The sequence below is a fragment of the Dicentrarchus labrax genome, unplaced genomic scaffold (assembly GCF_905237075.1).
Source record: "Dicentrarchus labrax unplaced genomic scaffold, dlabrax2021, whole genome shotgun sequence".
NCBI lineage: Eukaryota > Metazoa > Chordata > Actinopteri > Moronidae > Dicentrarchus > Dicentrarchus labrax.
The window spans coordinates 20,137,392-20,150,677 of record NW_026136721.1 but is presented as its reverse complement, the minus strand read 5'-3'; the positions used below and the strand labels follow the sequence as shown (position 1 = coordinate 20,150,677).

General features: G+C 38.1%; 1 gene segment (V, D, J or C); it reads right to left on the bottom strand.

Moving 5' to 3' along the window:
* Positions 1-7: 7 nt before the first annotated feature.
* LOC127354372 (Ig heavy chain V region 6.96-like) lies at positions 8-8,171 on the bottom strand. The segment is given in 2 exon segments: positions 8-362; positions 8,087-8,171. Coding segments are annotated over 2 exon segments (363 nt in total).
* Between the last annotated feature and the right edge of the window lie 5,115 nt (positions 8,172-13,286).

The following is a 13,286-nucleotide window of genomic DNA, read 5'->3' as shown; positions in this document are numbered from 1 at the left end:
TAAAGATGAGTACTGTAGGATTTTGTACAGCTGCTCAACCAACTCCAGTCACTGTGAGTCTCGAGCACAATAATAAACAGCAGAATCTTCAGTCTTCAGACTGTTCATCTGCAGATACAGCTGCTGTCTGCTGTTGTCTCTGGAGATGGTAAACCGGCCTTGAACTGACTGGGAGTAGTATTTGCTACTACCACCCTCACTGATAGCAGAAATCCACTCCAGTCCTTTTCCAGGAGCCTGTCTGATCCAGTGCATGTAGTAGTTGCTGAATGTGAATCCAGAGGTTGTACAGGTCAATCTGTGAGATTCTCCAGGCCTTTTAACCACTGGTTCAGATTCTGTCAGAGTCTGACCATCAACACCTGTCAAGAAGATACAAATCATGTGAAATAAGCAGATGACATAAATTAAAGCTATATAGAACATCAGTGAAGATGTTCACCTGCCCAGCAGATAGTTAACAGCAGCAGTCCTGTCCTATAGTCCATCATGTTAAACTGTGTGTCCACTGTTCTCTGTCATCCTCTCTGCAGTCAGATAAGTAGAGGTGGGAAGACATCTGAGTTTTGCATTGACTCCTCCTCACTGAGAGGAGAAAGCTAGACTGGATATATGAAACTGGGGAATTAATGTCCAAGAGTCAACCCTCCAAGTCAGCTGTTTTGATGTTTGGCTAGCATGTTTAATTTATGAAAATGATGTGATGTGAGTTGACACATATAGTTAATTTTGGTTTTGGCAAATACTATTGCATAATCCTTTGTATGATTCAGGAAAGAATGCAAGACATCATATCCTTGTATTGAGAGAAAATGTCCTGTCCCTTAGCCCCCTTTATAGTGTGGGATACTTTAAGTTAAGACCCATGGCACAAATGAACTCAAACAGAACTCAATAAAGAATTCCATCTATTAAAACTGCACTGGGTGATTTTGATTGTGGTCCTCCAATATGACACCATAAGAAACGTTGTTTATTATGTTATACTGCTGATTTTTTCACAAAGTGTTCATAAGTCATACAACTTAAAGGTTATCAGGGGAATGAAAACCTCACTTGGAATAGATGTTAAGAAAACTACTGAGAACTATTTTCACTCAGTAGAAATAAATTGTCCACTCAGACATATAAACTCAAACAAAAGTTGCAATAAAAACTAAAAGCTTTGTCACTGTCTGCAGTCAGATTATTTAAGGTGGAAGACAACTACATTCTGCATTGACTCGTCCTCACAGTGAGGACAGAGTTTGGTCTTTAGTTTGTTGCACTTGAGAAATGAGAATGTAGGAGTTGTGACATCAGCCAAATAAATCTGATGCAGGCAAATCTGAATGTAATACTTGTTTAATTTGAATTGTCTTCAAAAGTTTTTTTTTTTTTTTAAATCATTTTTCAACAACACAAACTAAAACCAGAAACTGTCTATGAGAAACAAAAAATATATGATGGCACAATTATAAAACTGAATTAATTTAAAGTAGAGAAATAGAAAATAGAACAAGAAAATGTAATTTCTGATCTGTTATGTGACTCTATGTGTTATCTGTATTTGTAATAGTAAAATACCTTTTTTTGGTGTTAAATTCTCATGTTATTTAATTCTCTGTCCACCAGGGAGTAACTATCCAACACATACTCACTCACTGGGAGCATGGCTGATGCTGGCGACTGTATAGTTCAATCACAACCTTATGGAAGTTCTGACAGTTGGTTTAAAGGCACAGTTTCTGAATACTGGCTGTGTGCATTTCTCTGTGGAATGAGCTTTTAGATACTTTCACAGTATTTATACAGCACTTACCTGCTTTATAATCACACAAGAAATGGAATTCTCACTTTCCACAATATGGGACCTTTAATTATTGAAATGTAAGAGAAAATGTGTCACTCCTGCCTTACAGAATAAAATATGTGGATATTATTAACCAGTACATTGTGGTAGATAAGCACATTAAAGTGACAATCCACAGCCCCAGCTGGTGCTTTCACATTGTGTTTGTTTCTCTGTATGTCGTACGTACGATGCCACACTGGTTTTAAGATCTCCTGCTGCCCCCTTTTGGTGACTGTAAAAATTAGTTGTTTTTGTAAAGCTTATTTGCTCACTTAGATGACTGTGGCTGTCGAATCCCTGGACATTCTAACCTGCCAAAGAAACAGATGTTAAAGGACACAAGTGAGAACGAGAGAGAAATAAACAGCAGAACATTAAATGTGTGCATTCTTTGATCAGTATTGCAGCATGAAGCAACGTACAGGGCAGACAGAGTGCTGTCAGCAGTACAGACAGTTTGTCCATCATCTTGAGAAGATGTGAACTCAGATGCTGCAGAAGTAAACCCTCTGAAAGCTCTGGATTTGCATTGGCAGCTTGTAAGGGAGGGGCTTATTTGTATAATAGATTTGATAAATATCAAATACATCTCCAAGCTAAAAATACTCTGCATATATGGTATATAACACTGTGAACAGGGCCCTTGAGTAAATTTAGCTTATAATACTTATGTCCTTTTATTTAAGTAAAACCCTTATTATGAAGTCTTACCTTTATTTCAGTACACAGCCTTTAGAAAACCAATTATTCTTGTAAAGCTGCTCACAGGGGAATTAATTTCAATAAGTTCAGCATGACAAATCTAGTGTTACAGGTTCTCTGTTTGCAATGAGCAGGGGCGGTCCTAGACCATTTGGTGCCCGAGGCGAGATTTACTGATAGCGCCCCATCCCCACGAGAAAAGAACGCATGTCCAAAGAATTGCACATTTATTTAAACAATGATAATACAAACAATATAACAATATGTGCAAAATAATAAACCTGTTCAATAATAAATATACAAAAAATAAACATTTAAACATATTTTTAACAGTCGTGCAATATCTGAGAACAAAAAGTGCACACTAAAGAATCAAAACAAAAAATTAAACTAACAATAAAACATTGTGTGCAAAATTAGATTGACCAGATAAAATGTGATTCATATAACCTATTAATCAAAATATAATATACAAAATAAACAAATAAGGTTCAAATTCACCACAAGTGAATAGAATAATATATTCTACTTCACACTAATATCACACTTCATTCACAATGCAATCTTTCTGGCCTTCCTTGCCGCAAAGTCATCAATAACCTCCTGAGGGTGAGGTTGGCAGGAAGAGCAGCATGCTCTTGTTGTGTCTCTTCTGGTGGCTCTAGGTCCATAAACATAGAGAGAACACACAAGAGCAAATACATTTACTGGATGAGACATGGCACAACATATTGTCATTTTCACGTAAGTCAATAAATTTTTATCATCACAAACATTCACTGACACATTAAACTCACCTGAGGAAACCGGAGCAGCTGAGGTGCATGGCTGTTCCTGGTCTGATGATTCAGCTGCAGGTGGTCCCAAATATTTTAATAGTGAATCTAAAATGATATAACAAACAAGTGTATTATCAACATGGAGTAAATCATTTCCATTTTGCTAAGCATTTTAATTTTGGCATTCTTTTTATATAAATTCACTTAGGATGTGTCCGAAATCACTCACTCATTCCCTACTCCCTAGTCACTACATAGGGAGTCCAAGGTAGTGGACTATGTAGGGAGTAGTGGGTGACACAGCCTTAGTCCCATATGCTCACAGCTCTATGTGCATACCTCTCTGCATAAACATAACTCTACCTGTATATATCATATATTATTATTATTATTATGCTCAACTTATTTGATTCAATATTCCATCAGTATGTAACTTATACTTATCTCTGTTCATCAGTATATAACATATGCTCATCTTTTGCACCTCTGTCTATAAAGTCCACATGTTGATATCCTCATCTGCATATGAGGCACTGACTCACTCAGCACTTTACTAGTTTGCACTCTGGTTAGATGTAAAACTGTATTTCACGGTACTTGAACTTGAGAGTAAAGTTAAAACTAATCCCAAACTGAGTCTAATCTAATTTTGCTATATGGACAGTAATAATAGACTTTTCACATCCACTCAATTTTTTTATTTCATAGCACACAATGAGATGCAAAGTGCTAACGTTATATACTGTAGCTAGCATCAACTTGTATAGTGTTTTTCTCGAGAAATAGCCAGCCAGTGAAGGCCAACCCAGGCCAGCAGTCTGAACCAGTCTTATTATGACAATATTGGGCCGACTGCATGTTAATAACGACCAAACCTAACCTTGCTACTTAACGTGAGCTTACGAGTAAGATGACACGATGCTACTGCTAGCTAGCATGATTATATCCTGAATGCTCTGTGAATTTAATAAATATATAATTAAAATGATGTAGCTTTCTCTTGTGCACGTTTCTCCTGCTCTTCTTTTCTGCGCTTTCGAAACTGCGCCCATTTTCCATGGACTGTAGCTGTAACCATGGTAACCCGTCGACACACAGCCGACCGACCGACTGCGCATCAGTGTGCGCGCTAGCATGTTGTGACCGTGACGTGTAACAGCTAAAGGTCACGTCAGAATTGTCATTTCTTTTGCTTAAGTTGAATTTATTTTTTATGTCAAAGTATTGTTGTAGATAGAGGGATGGCAAAAACTGTTGAAGAAATAAATAGACATTATCATTTTAATTATAATGTTTTTCTCGCCGCATATTTGGCGCCCCTCACTAGGTGGCGCCCTAGGCAAGCGCCTATGTCGCCTGTAGGAAGGACCGCCACTGCTCAAGCTGCTCAGGAACTGAAACCTGTGTGACAACATGCAAAATATTAAATGAATTAGCTTAGATGCAAACTAAAGTAATTTATAAATTACCTGTTGAAGGCTCATTATCACCACATTTTACAGATATCTGTTTGTAGTTGTTGCACAAATCAATAATAATCAAATATTATGCAGTGTGGCTGTTTAGCTATACTAAGTTTTATTTCCAATTTTTTTTTTTTTTTATAGAAAAACATAAAGAAATTGTAACACATGAAGGCAGAGGTTTATTGGTGCCCACAGAGACCTTTCATCCCTGAATAACTTATTGCATCAAATTATTTCTCATAAAATGTAACTTTAAATCCAGTCATACATCAGTAAATGTCTATGTGTTGTAGCAGTTTGAATTCATGGACCTGAAGACATTAATTATTTGAGACAGTGCAGGGATATAATATAGTATATAAAAGTACTGTAGGATTTTGTACAGCTGCTCAACCAACTCCAGTCACTGTGGCTCTCGAGCACAATAATAAACAGCCAGATCTTCAGTCTTCAGACTGTTCATCTGCAGATACACCTGCTGTCTGCTGTTGTCTCTGGAGATGGTAAACCGGCCTTGAACTGACTGGGAGTAGTAGATGCTGCTACTGCCACTGCTGATTAAAGCAATCCACTCCAGACCTTTTCCAGCAGCCTGTCTGATCCAAACATTTGTGTAATGGCTACCAAACCCTGAATATGTACAGGTCAATCTGTGGGACTCTCCAGGCCTTTTAACCACTGGTTCAGACTCAGTCAGTGTTTGACCCTCAGTGCCTGCAGACAGTTAAACACATCATTAGTTACTGTAATGCAGCCATATTGTCTTTGTATCAGGAGGTTTGTCAGACAAACAATGATTGTTCTTACCTGCACAATTAATAGACAGGATGAGAAAAACAACCAAATAATCCGGTCTGATCATTGTAAAAGCCAGTTGTCTCTGTCCAGTCTACAGTGTGTATGATTTAGTCTTTGTCCTTCACTATGCAACACATATGTAGAGATGGAAGAGATCAGAGTTTTGCATTGACTCCTCCTCCTCACAGAGAAACACACCACATCTCACACATCTCTGAAAAAAACAGGATTTTGATCATTTTATATTATAATGATCATTTTCAATAATTATGAATAATTACAATGTCCATCAAGTTATTTGACCTGATGTTTATACCAACTTGTATTTATTTATATTGTTCTGCAGCATTTAGTAGTACATCCATGTACTGGACATATCATGCATAAATGTCCAAATACATTCTCAACACCTGCTGTTAAAAATCAATAATGGGAACATTATTAACCATTATTATTGTAGAAAACAATATGTTAAATGTAAGACTGAGAAACTCGTAGTTATAAACTACAACATCAGCTGTTGTTTTCATTGTGTACATGCGTTTCTCATACTCTCCTTTATTTGAGTTATCCGACTTTTTTACAATTACAGGTTTTAATCCATTAGCTGATTGTCCATCCATGTTGGATACAATATCACATCCAAAAACAGGAACTTGGGGGAAAAAATCATTCAAATAAAAAAACAAAACAAAATTAAGATATTTTTCTTCACCTCAGAGAAAGAGAATTTTTAATCATGGATTAAATGATTATTAATAAAAATCAGCATTGCAAATACATGTATTACAGATAAAATGTAATGTTCACCCTGGATGTTGTAAATAGAGGAAGTAGTTTTTGTATGACTCTCCTGTTATTGTCTCTCACTGTGTCTCTCTGGCACAGTAATACACTGCTGTGTCCTCGGTCTTCAGACTGTTCATCTGTAGATAGACTTTACTGCTGGAGTCATCTCTGGAGATGGTGAATCTACCCTGGACTGACTGGGAGTAATAGATCGGAGTACTAGATGTGTGTACGAGAGTGATCCACTCCAGTCCTTTTCCAGGAGCCTGTCTGATCCAGTTCCAAACTGAGCTTCCAAAGTTAAATCCAGATGTTGTGCAGGTGAGTCTGTGGGATTCTCCAGGTTGTCTAACTGCTGGTTCAGACTCTGTTATAGTCTGACCTTCTGCACCAGTTGAAACCAACAGAGCAACCAGTAGGAGTGTCAGCTTTCTGTGAGCCATGTTCACAATGCTTCTGTTTTCAAATCCACAGATCCTCTTTAAATATGATGGAAACTGGATCCCTGTGAGAATTTGTTTACAGGAAGCTCCTCCTACATCCAATTCTGCTTTTATAGTGAAATTCATTGTTTCGAACACAAAACAAAACAATTTAAACAACCTGATCATTAGCAAAAGACATCTGTACCTCCATGACTATAACAGACTGCGGAGTAAATTTAGATATTTCGACTTTTATTCATGTGTTTTTAAAATGACCCGGAAGATTTGTTCTCCTAAAACTTCACTGGCTTTAAAACAGTTTAATTCAGAAATCCTAAGATCATAAATAATTGTAAGATTAATTGATTTACTGATTAATTTCATTTTATATATTTACTGCAAACACAAGTATGTAAGATCATGTAAATGAGTTTGCTGCAGCTGGTTGAAGGCCTGGATTTTATGTTATGTTTTGCTTGTTTTTTACTTTTAAAGAATTCAGCATCCAAATTATGGCTGTTTGAAGTCACAGACATACAGAGAAACTTGGAGCCTCAAATGGAAATGAACTAGTTATAAACAGAAATGTGTGTGATGATGTACAAAATACTAGGGAAAATGTCTGCTGGCTTATCTGTCAAATACAGTATGAATGTGATGTTTAATGTCACAAGAGGAAACAAAACATAATTTTCTTTTTTTTTTCTTTTTAATTATCTCAATTCAAAGTCTGCATGACTCTGCATATTATTTTCACCTGCTCTCCAAACTAAATGAGACTTGTAAAGCATAACCACACAAATGCTGTTCATTTTCTCTGAGGAGTGGTTTTAATGAAGCTCTGTTATAAAGATGAGTACAGTAGGATTTTGTACAGCTGCTCAACCAACTCCAGTCACTGTGAGTCTCGAGCACAATAATAAACAGCAGAATCTTCAGTCTTGAGACTGTTCATCTGCAGATACACCTGCTGTCTGCTGTTGTCTCTGGAGATGGTAAACCGGCCTTGAACTGACTGGGAGTAGTAAGTGCCACTGCCAGTATTAGCAGCAGCAATCCAATCCAGTCTTTTTCCAGGAGCCTGTCTGACCCAGTTCATCCAGTGGCTGCTGAATGTGAATCCAGAGGTTGTACAGGTCAATCTGTGAGATTCTCCAGGCCTTTTAACCACTGGTTCAGATTCTGTCAGAGTCTGACCATCAACACCTGTCAAACCAAGAAAGATATTCAATGAATTTTAAGTTGGCAGCGCATATGAAAATATGTCAAATCAACATCAGTGAAGATGTTCACCTGCCCAGCAGATAGTTAACAGCAGCAGTCCTGTCCTATAGTCCATCATGTCAAACTGTGTGTCCACTGTTCTCTGTCATCCTCTCTGCAGTCAGATAAGTAGAGGTGGAAGACATCTGAGTTTTGCATTGACTCCTCCTCACAGGGAGGATAGAATGAGATTGGACTTGGCTTTCAGTATTTTGGTGAAACTGGAATCAATTTTTAGAAGTCAGTTTAATTATATTAATTCATACTGTTGACCTTATTTTAGCTTTTGCTCTTGCACAAATATTCAGTTGCCCCATACAGAGATAAAAGAATCAAAAATCAAAGCTCAACCCTGGTTTAACTTCATAACTCATACGTTTAGGCATTGACTCCTCCTCACAGTGTGGGAGAGAACCAGACTGGTCATTGCTTGTTGTTTAGTCAGAGCTGTGACTTGAGCCAAATTAATTTTAATCATGCATCTGAATTTAAAATTGGTGTAAAAGTCAGTACTCTATTTGAAATTAGAATTTTGGTCAAAAAATATTCTACTTAAGAATTATTCACAGGAAAAAGAAAAAACAAAACACAACTGAAAAATCAAACTCTTGCACGTTGTTTGCCTTTTCTTAAATTAAACCTTTGTTGGACAAAAGTATCTGTTAAGTAAGTACATATCACATGTTACAAAAGTGAAACAAGGATCATAATAACATCTGGATTTAAATGTTTAAGTAGAAACAAAATCATCCCTACATTTTGGATAATTAATGAATAATAAAATCGTGCAGTTTTACAATTTAACATTAAAAAGAAGTTGGCTGAAGACTCAGATTCAGGTAATAATGCATTTACTTAACAGCTAACAGTTACATGTTAAATATAATTATTAAACTGAAAGAAGATTTTTTTATCTTCACTGTAACAGTGAACTGGTGTTGAAATCATTAGTGGTCTGAGGGCTCCTCCTCTGGTGGCTTCATGTTACAAGTGTTCAGGCACTGAGGGGTTTTTGTTCAGGTCTACTGATCTCTGGCACAGTAATACACAACAGAGTCTTCAGGCTGCACATTCTGTCCGTGTAGAGTCACTGTGTTACTGGAAGAGTCTAAGTCGATACTGAACTTGTTCTTCAGTGAATCTTTGTAATATATGTTGGATCCAGCTCTGCTTCCAAGAAAATGTTTTGTAACAAATGATCAAGTTATACTGCAAAAGAAGAACTGTTGACTTTGACAAATCCAGAGAGACTCACTAACAAGGAAGGTCACTGAGTTTGCATAGAATCAAACATATGAAGCCTCAATGTTGGTCTAACTGGAGCCAATAGAAGAGTCTGTTGACTGTTATTATATCTGCAGAGTGAAAACATGCCTGGAAATCACCTCTGCTTTACATATGATATTTTAATTTCATTACACACTCAACTTTAACATTATGAAAATGTCTCTGCACTTACAAAAATTTTACTTTTTATTAACTATAAACGTTGAATGTCTAAATGTATTGTATTACAACAATCTTGTATTAAATATTAAGTAAATTCTACAATAATAGTAAACAACATGTATTGATCATTATTGCTAATCTCAATGTGAATATTATCACAACTCATGGATGATTGAAAACATTTTTAAAAAATCAGCATTGCAATAACAATGATGATGTGTACCCATCGAATAAAATGGATCACAAATGTTGCTTTCTATGAGCCGTGTTAACAGTGTGTTTATCATGTTTTTAGGTAATGAAAACACACTTTAAATATGATGTGAGTTATTTTATTCACTGTCAGCACCTCCTACATTACTTTCATGACTAACTTCAAACATATGAGCACAGTCTCTTTGTAATGTAGAATTTGTTTATTAATTTATTTGCTCATTTACTGCATTTACTTAATGCAGCCATGGTGATATTAATTGTATGAAAACTTCAGTCTGATGCTGGTTTGCATGAAATACTTTTAATGGTTTCAGTGTTTGCAGATGATCTATTTCTTTTCTGCTAAGAATGCAGAGGTCAGTCAGTGTCAAGTTTCTCTCTCCTCTGTTACTAAAAAGGACAATAATGTCTGTAAATTATGTTTAAATATTAAGTTATGATGAAGAGAGTCTTCTCTTCATACTAAAAGGAGACTCTCAGATCTGGTGTTCTAATTTATCTTAACTGACTGACACTTGAACTCTGGACTGAACTAAGGCGTAATACTCCTGCTGCTCATGTACACTGGATATTGTGAGAGTTGATACCTTTCTACCCTAAATAAAAGTCCTGTGTTAACTTGATTCAGCAAATGTTTTTCTAATGTTTGAATGTCTGTATTGTCTTAGTTCTTATTTTATGACATAAATAAAACAGTTTTTTTTTCTTATAAGTGGTCTGACCATTAACACCTTTCACAAAAAAAAATCATATGAATTTAGTAGCTACATAATTTAGAACTTTGTCAAATCGAGATCAGGGAATCTTCACTTGCTCAGCAGATATACAAGCAGTCACATGCTTAATTACATTTACAGAGCGAACACAGGGAAACACAGGGAAAACAACTGAGGTCACGGCTGAAGGCTTATCCTTTTAAGTCAAACACATTTAAATACTCAACTTCTCTGTCAGGAAGTAACAAACCACACAAACTCTACTGACTCTTTTATTTATTTAAAGGCATACTATGCGGTTTTCCGGTTTTGTCAAACAGCTACCCCTAGAGTCGCTGCGGAGTACTTGTACTTAACGTTAACTCGTAAATACCACTCACCAGAGCCGTCTCTATATACAGCTCTGCGTCTCTGCACTCACGGCCTGATCCCCTCCCCCCTGTATACCGGTACATAGATAGATAGATAGATAGATAGATAGATAGATAGATAGATAGATAGATAGATAGATAGCAGTGGAGGAAATAGTCAGTAATTATTTAATGCCAATATTAAAAAGTTGAGGCATTCTTACACAAAAACATAAACATCATATTGCACAAACACAAGCCTTTCATTTGCATTTTAAACTCAACTTGTAAACAATTGACTTCTTCTACACATTTCTTTGACGTGCCCTTAAAAACGGTAGCTGTCTTCAGGTGCTCCTCCAGCACACTGTCAAGGGAGGCAACAAAATCCACCAAGCCCCGGAAAATGCCGGGGTTGTCCGAGGAGTCCGAGTCAGTCTCGTCATGACCACGCAAGGCCAACTCAAAAAGCCCCACAAAGCTTCGATCATTTTGGATAAAATGTGCCTGTTTTTATCCATCTCCTCATTATGTTTCCTCCCCCGCAATCCTGTGGCCGTCTTCCAGCTGCATATCGATGTTCACCCTTCCTAATATGGCGAGCTGTACAGAGTTCTCCATGTGTGCCCTGGTGTTCTCATGTTTCTTTACCTTCTCTGACAGGTGCTTCATATCCCTCACTCCGGTAACTGTCCATGCTGGATCTGTCCCCGTTTTAAAAAGCAAGCACGGAAAGCAAAATAAAGCATTAGCATGAGTGCACCCAGCTAGCCACGCCTTCCTGGTGTACCAGCTACGGGAGAAGCCGCCGCGCATATACTGCTTCCCTTTCTCGCTAGCCTGCTGTCTGATTGAGAGCTCAGGTTGATCTGGGCCCAGCTCTTTCACCCGAACTTTCTCCGACAAAGTTCTCCTCTCAAACGGATCTTGGAGGAGAGATTTCACCGAGTTAGGGTTGGGTCTTGGAGGGGTAACGTTCGCGCTCGCCATTGTCGTCTAGTAAAAATGGCGCCTCTAGAGCCCGGTCCTTATTTTATCAGGGGCGAGCTTGGGGCAATAAAATAATCACCCTTCTTGGATTCGATTTAAGGACGCTGATTTGCTAAATTTTATGTCATACATTCACATCTTAAATTAGCTTGGCTTAACTGCTACATAGTCCCGCCTCCTGAGGGCGCTTTCTCTAAAAGCCCCAGAGCTGATGAGGCGTTCAGACAGGCAGAGGAAAGGTTGCGAATATGATTTTCTATCATATTTTACACATATTACTGGGTGCATTCCATATTTCAAACACACAAATATTGACATACTGACATTTTTATTATTATTATTATTATTATTATTATTATTATTATTATTTTATTTATTTTTTTGTGGCTCAAGGGGGGGCGCCCTAGCGCCCTCTATTGGCCAGCCGCCACTGATAGATAGATAGATAGATAGATACGTTAGATAGATAGATAGATAACTTTATTAATCCCACAATGGGGAAATTCATTTGCATACAGCAGGTCCAAGGTCTTATTGTCTCTGGTGGTGCATGTGACAAACTGGTGGAAGGTTGGGAGTGTGGACGAGAGAGAAACGTGGTTGAAGTCCCCTGTGATGATGATGAAGGCCTTTTCATTGTGTTTCATTTGCAGTCCTGCAGTCACAGTGTGGATGATGGACGTAGTCCGAGGGCGACGAGCTCGATGTCCGGGCTGCAGACACTCTCTTTCACACAGACTTACCGGGGTTACACCACCTGTTGTTTATGAGCACAGCAAGTCCCCCTCCTTTCTTCATGCCGGTCGCGGTGCTGTCCCTGTCGGCTCGAACCGTCTGGAAGTCGGGAATGGTGACGTGGGAGTCCGGTATCTGCTCGTGTAGCCACGTTTGTAGCACCTCCAGTATGGAGGGTCTCTCTCCAGTCAGGATGCTCGGGGGCCTCAGGGCGATCATCTGGTCGCGGGTGTAAACAATGCGACTCCCCCGTCGCCATGGAGACCCGTGTAAACAAAAAAATAAAAAGTGCTCAAAAACGCCAAAAAAAGTATTAAGGCGACGTGAACAAAGTAGTAAGAAGGTAAGAAAACAGTTAAAAATAGAAAGAAACAGGCTAAAAACACACTGAAAACACACTAAAACTACAACAATGATAGGAGCTGCCATAACAGGCTGCCGTTGTCGAGGCGCCTTTCCAGAGTGGCAGTGGCCACGTGAGGCACCCAGCAAGCTGGTTATTCACCTGAAAGCTCTGGATGTGTCCCTGAGACAACTGCTCTGACCACACACCACACAGAAAATAACAAACCACAAAAATAAAACAAGCCCAAATGGACCATGTAGCTATACCTGACCAGGGAAACTCCACAAAAGCCAAAACATACCACACTAGAGGACCAAACAATCACTTCTGTTAGCTCCTACCTGCATACTCATGTCAACAGCTGCTGGATGCAGGACCAAACTCCCCCTGACTGAAACAACAATCATATCAACCAAATCTTATCCAAA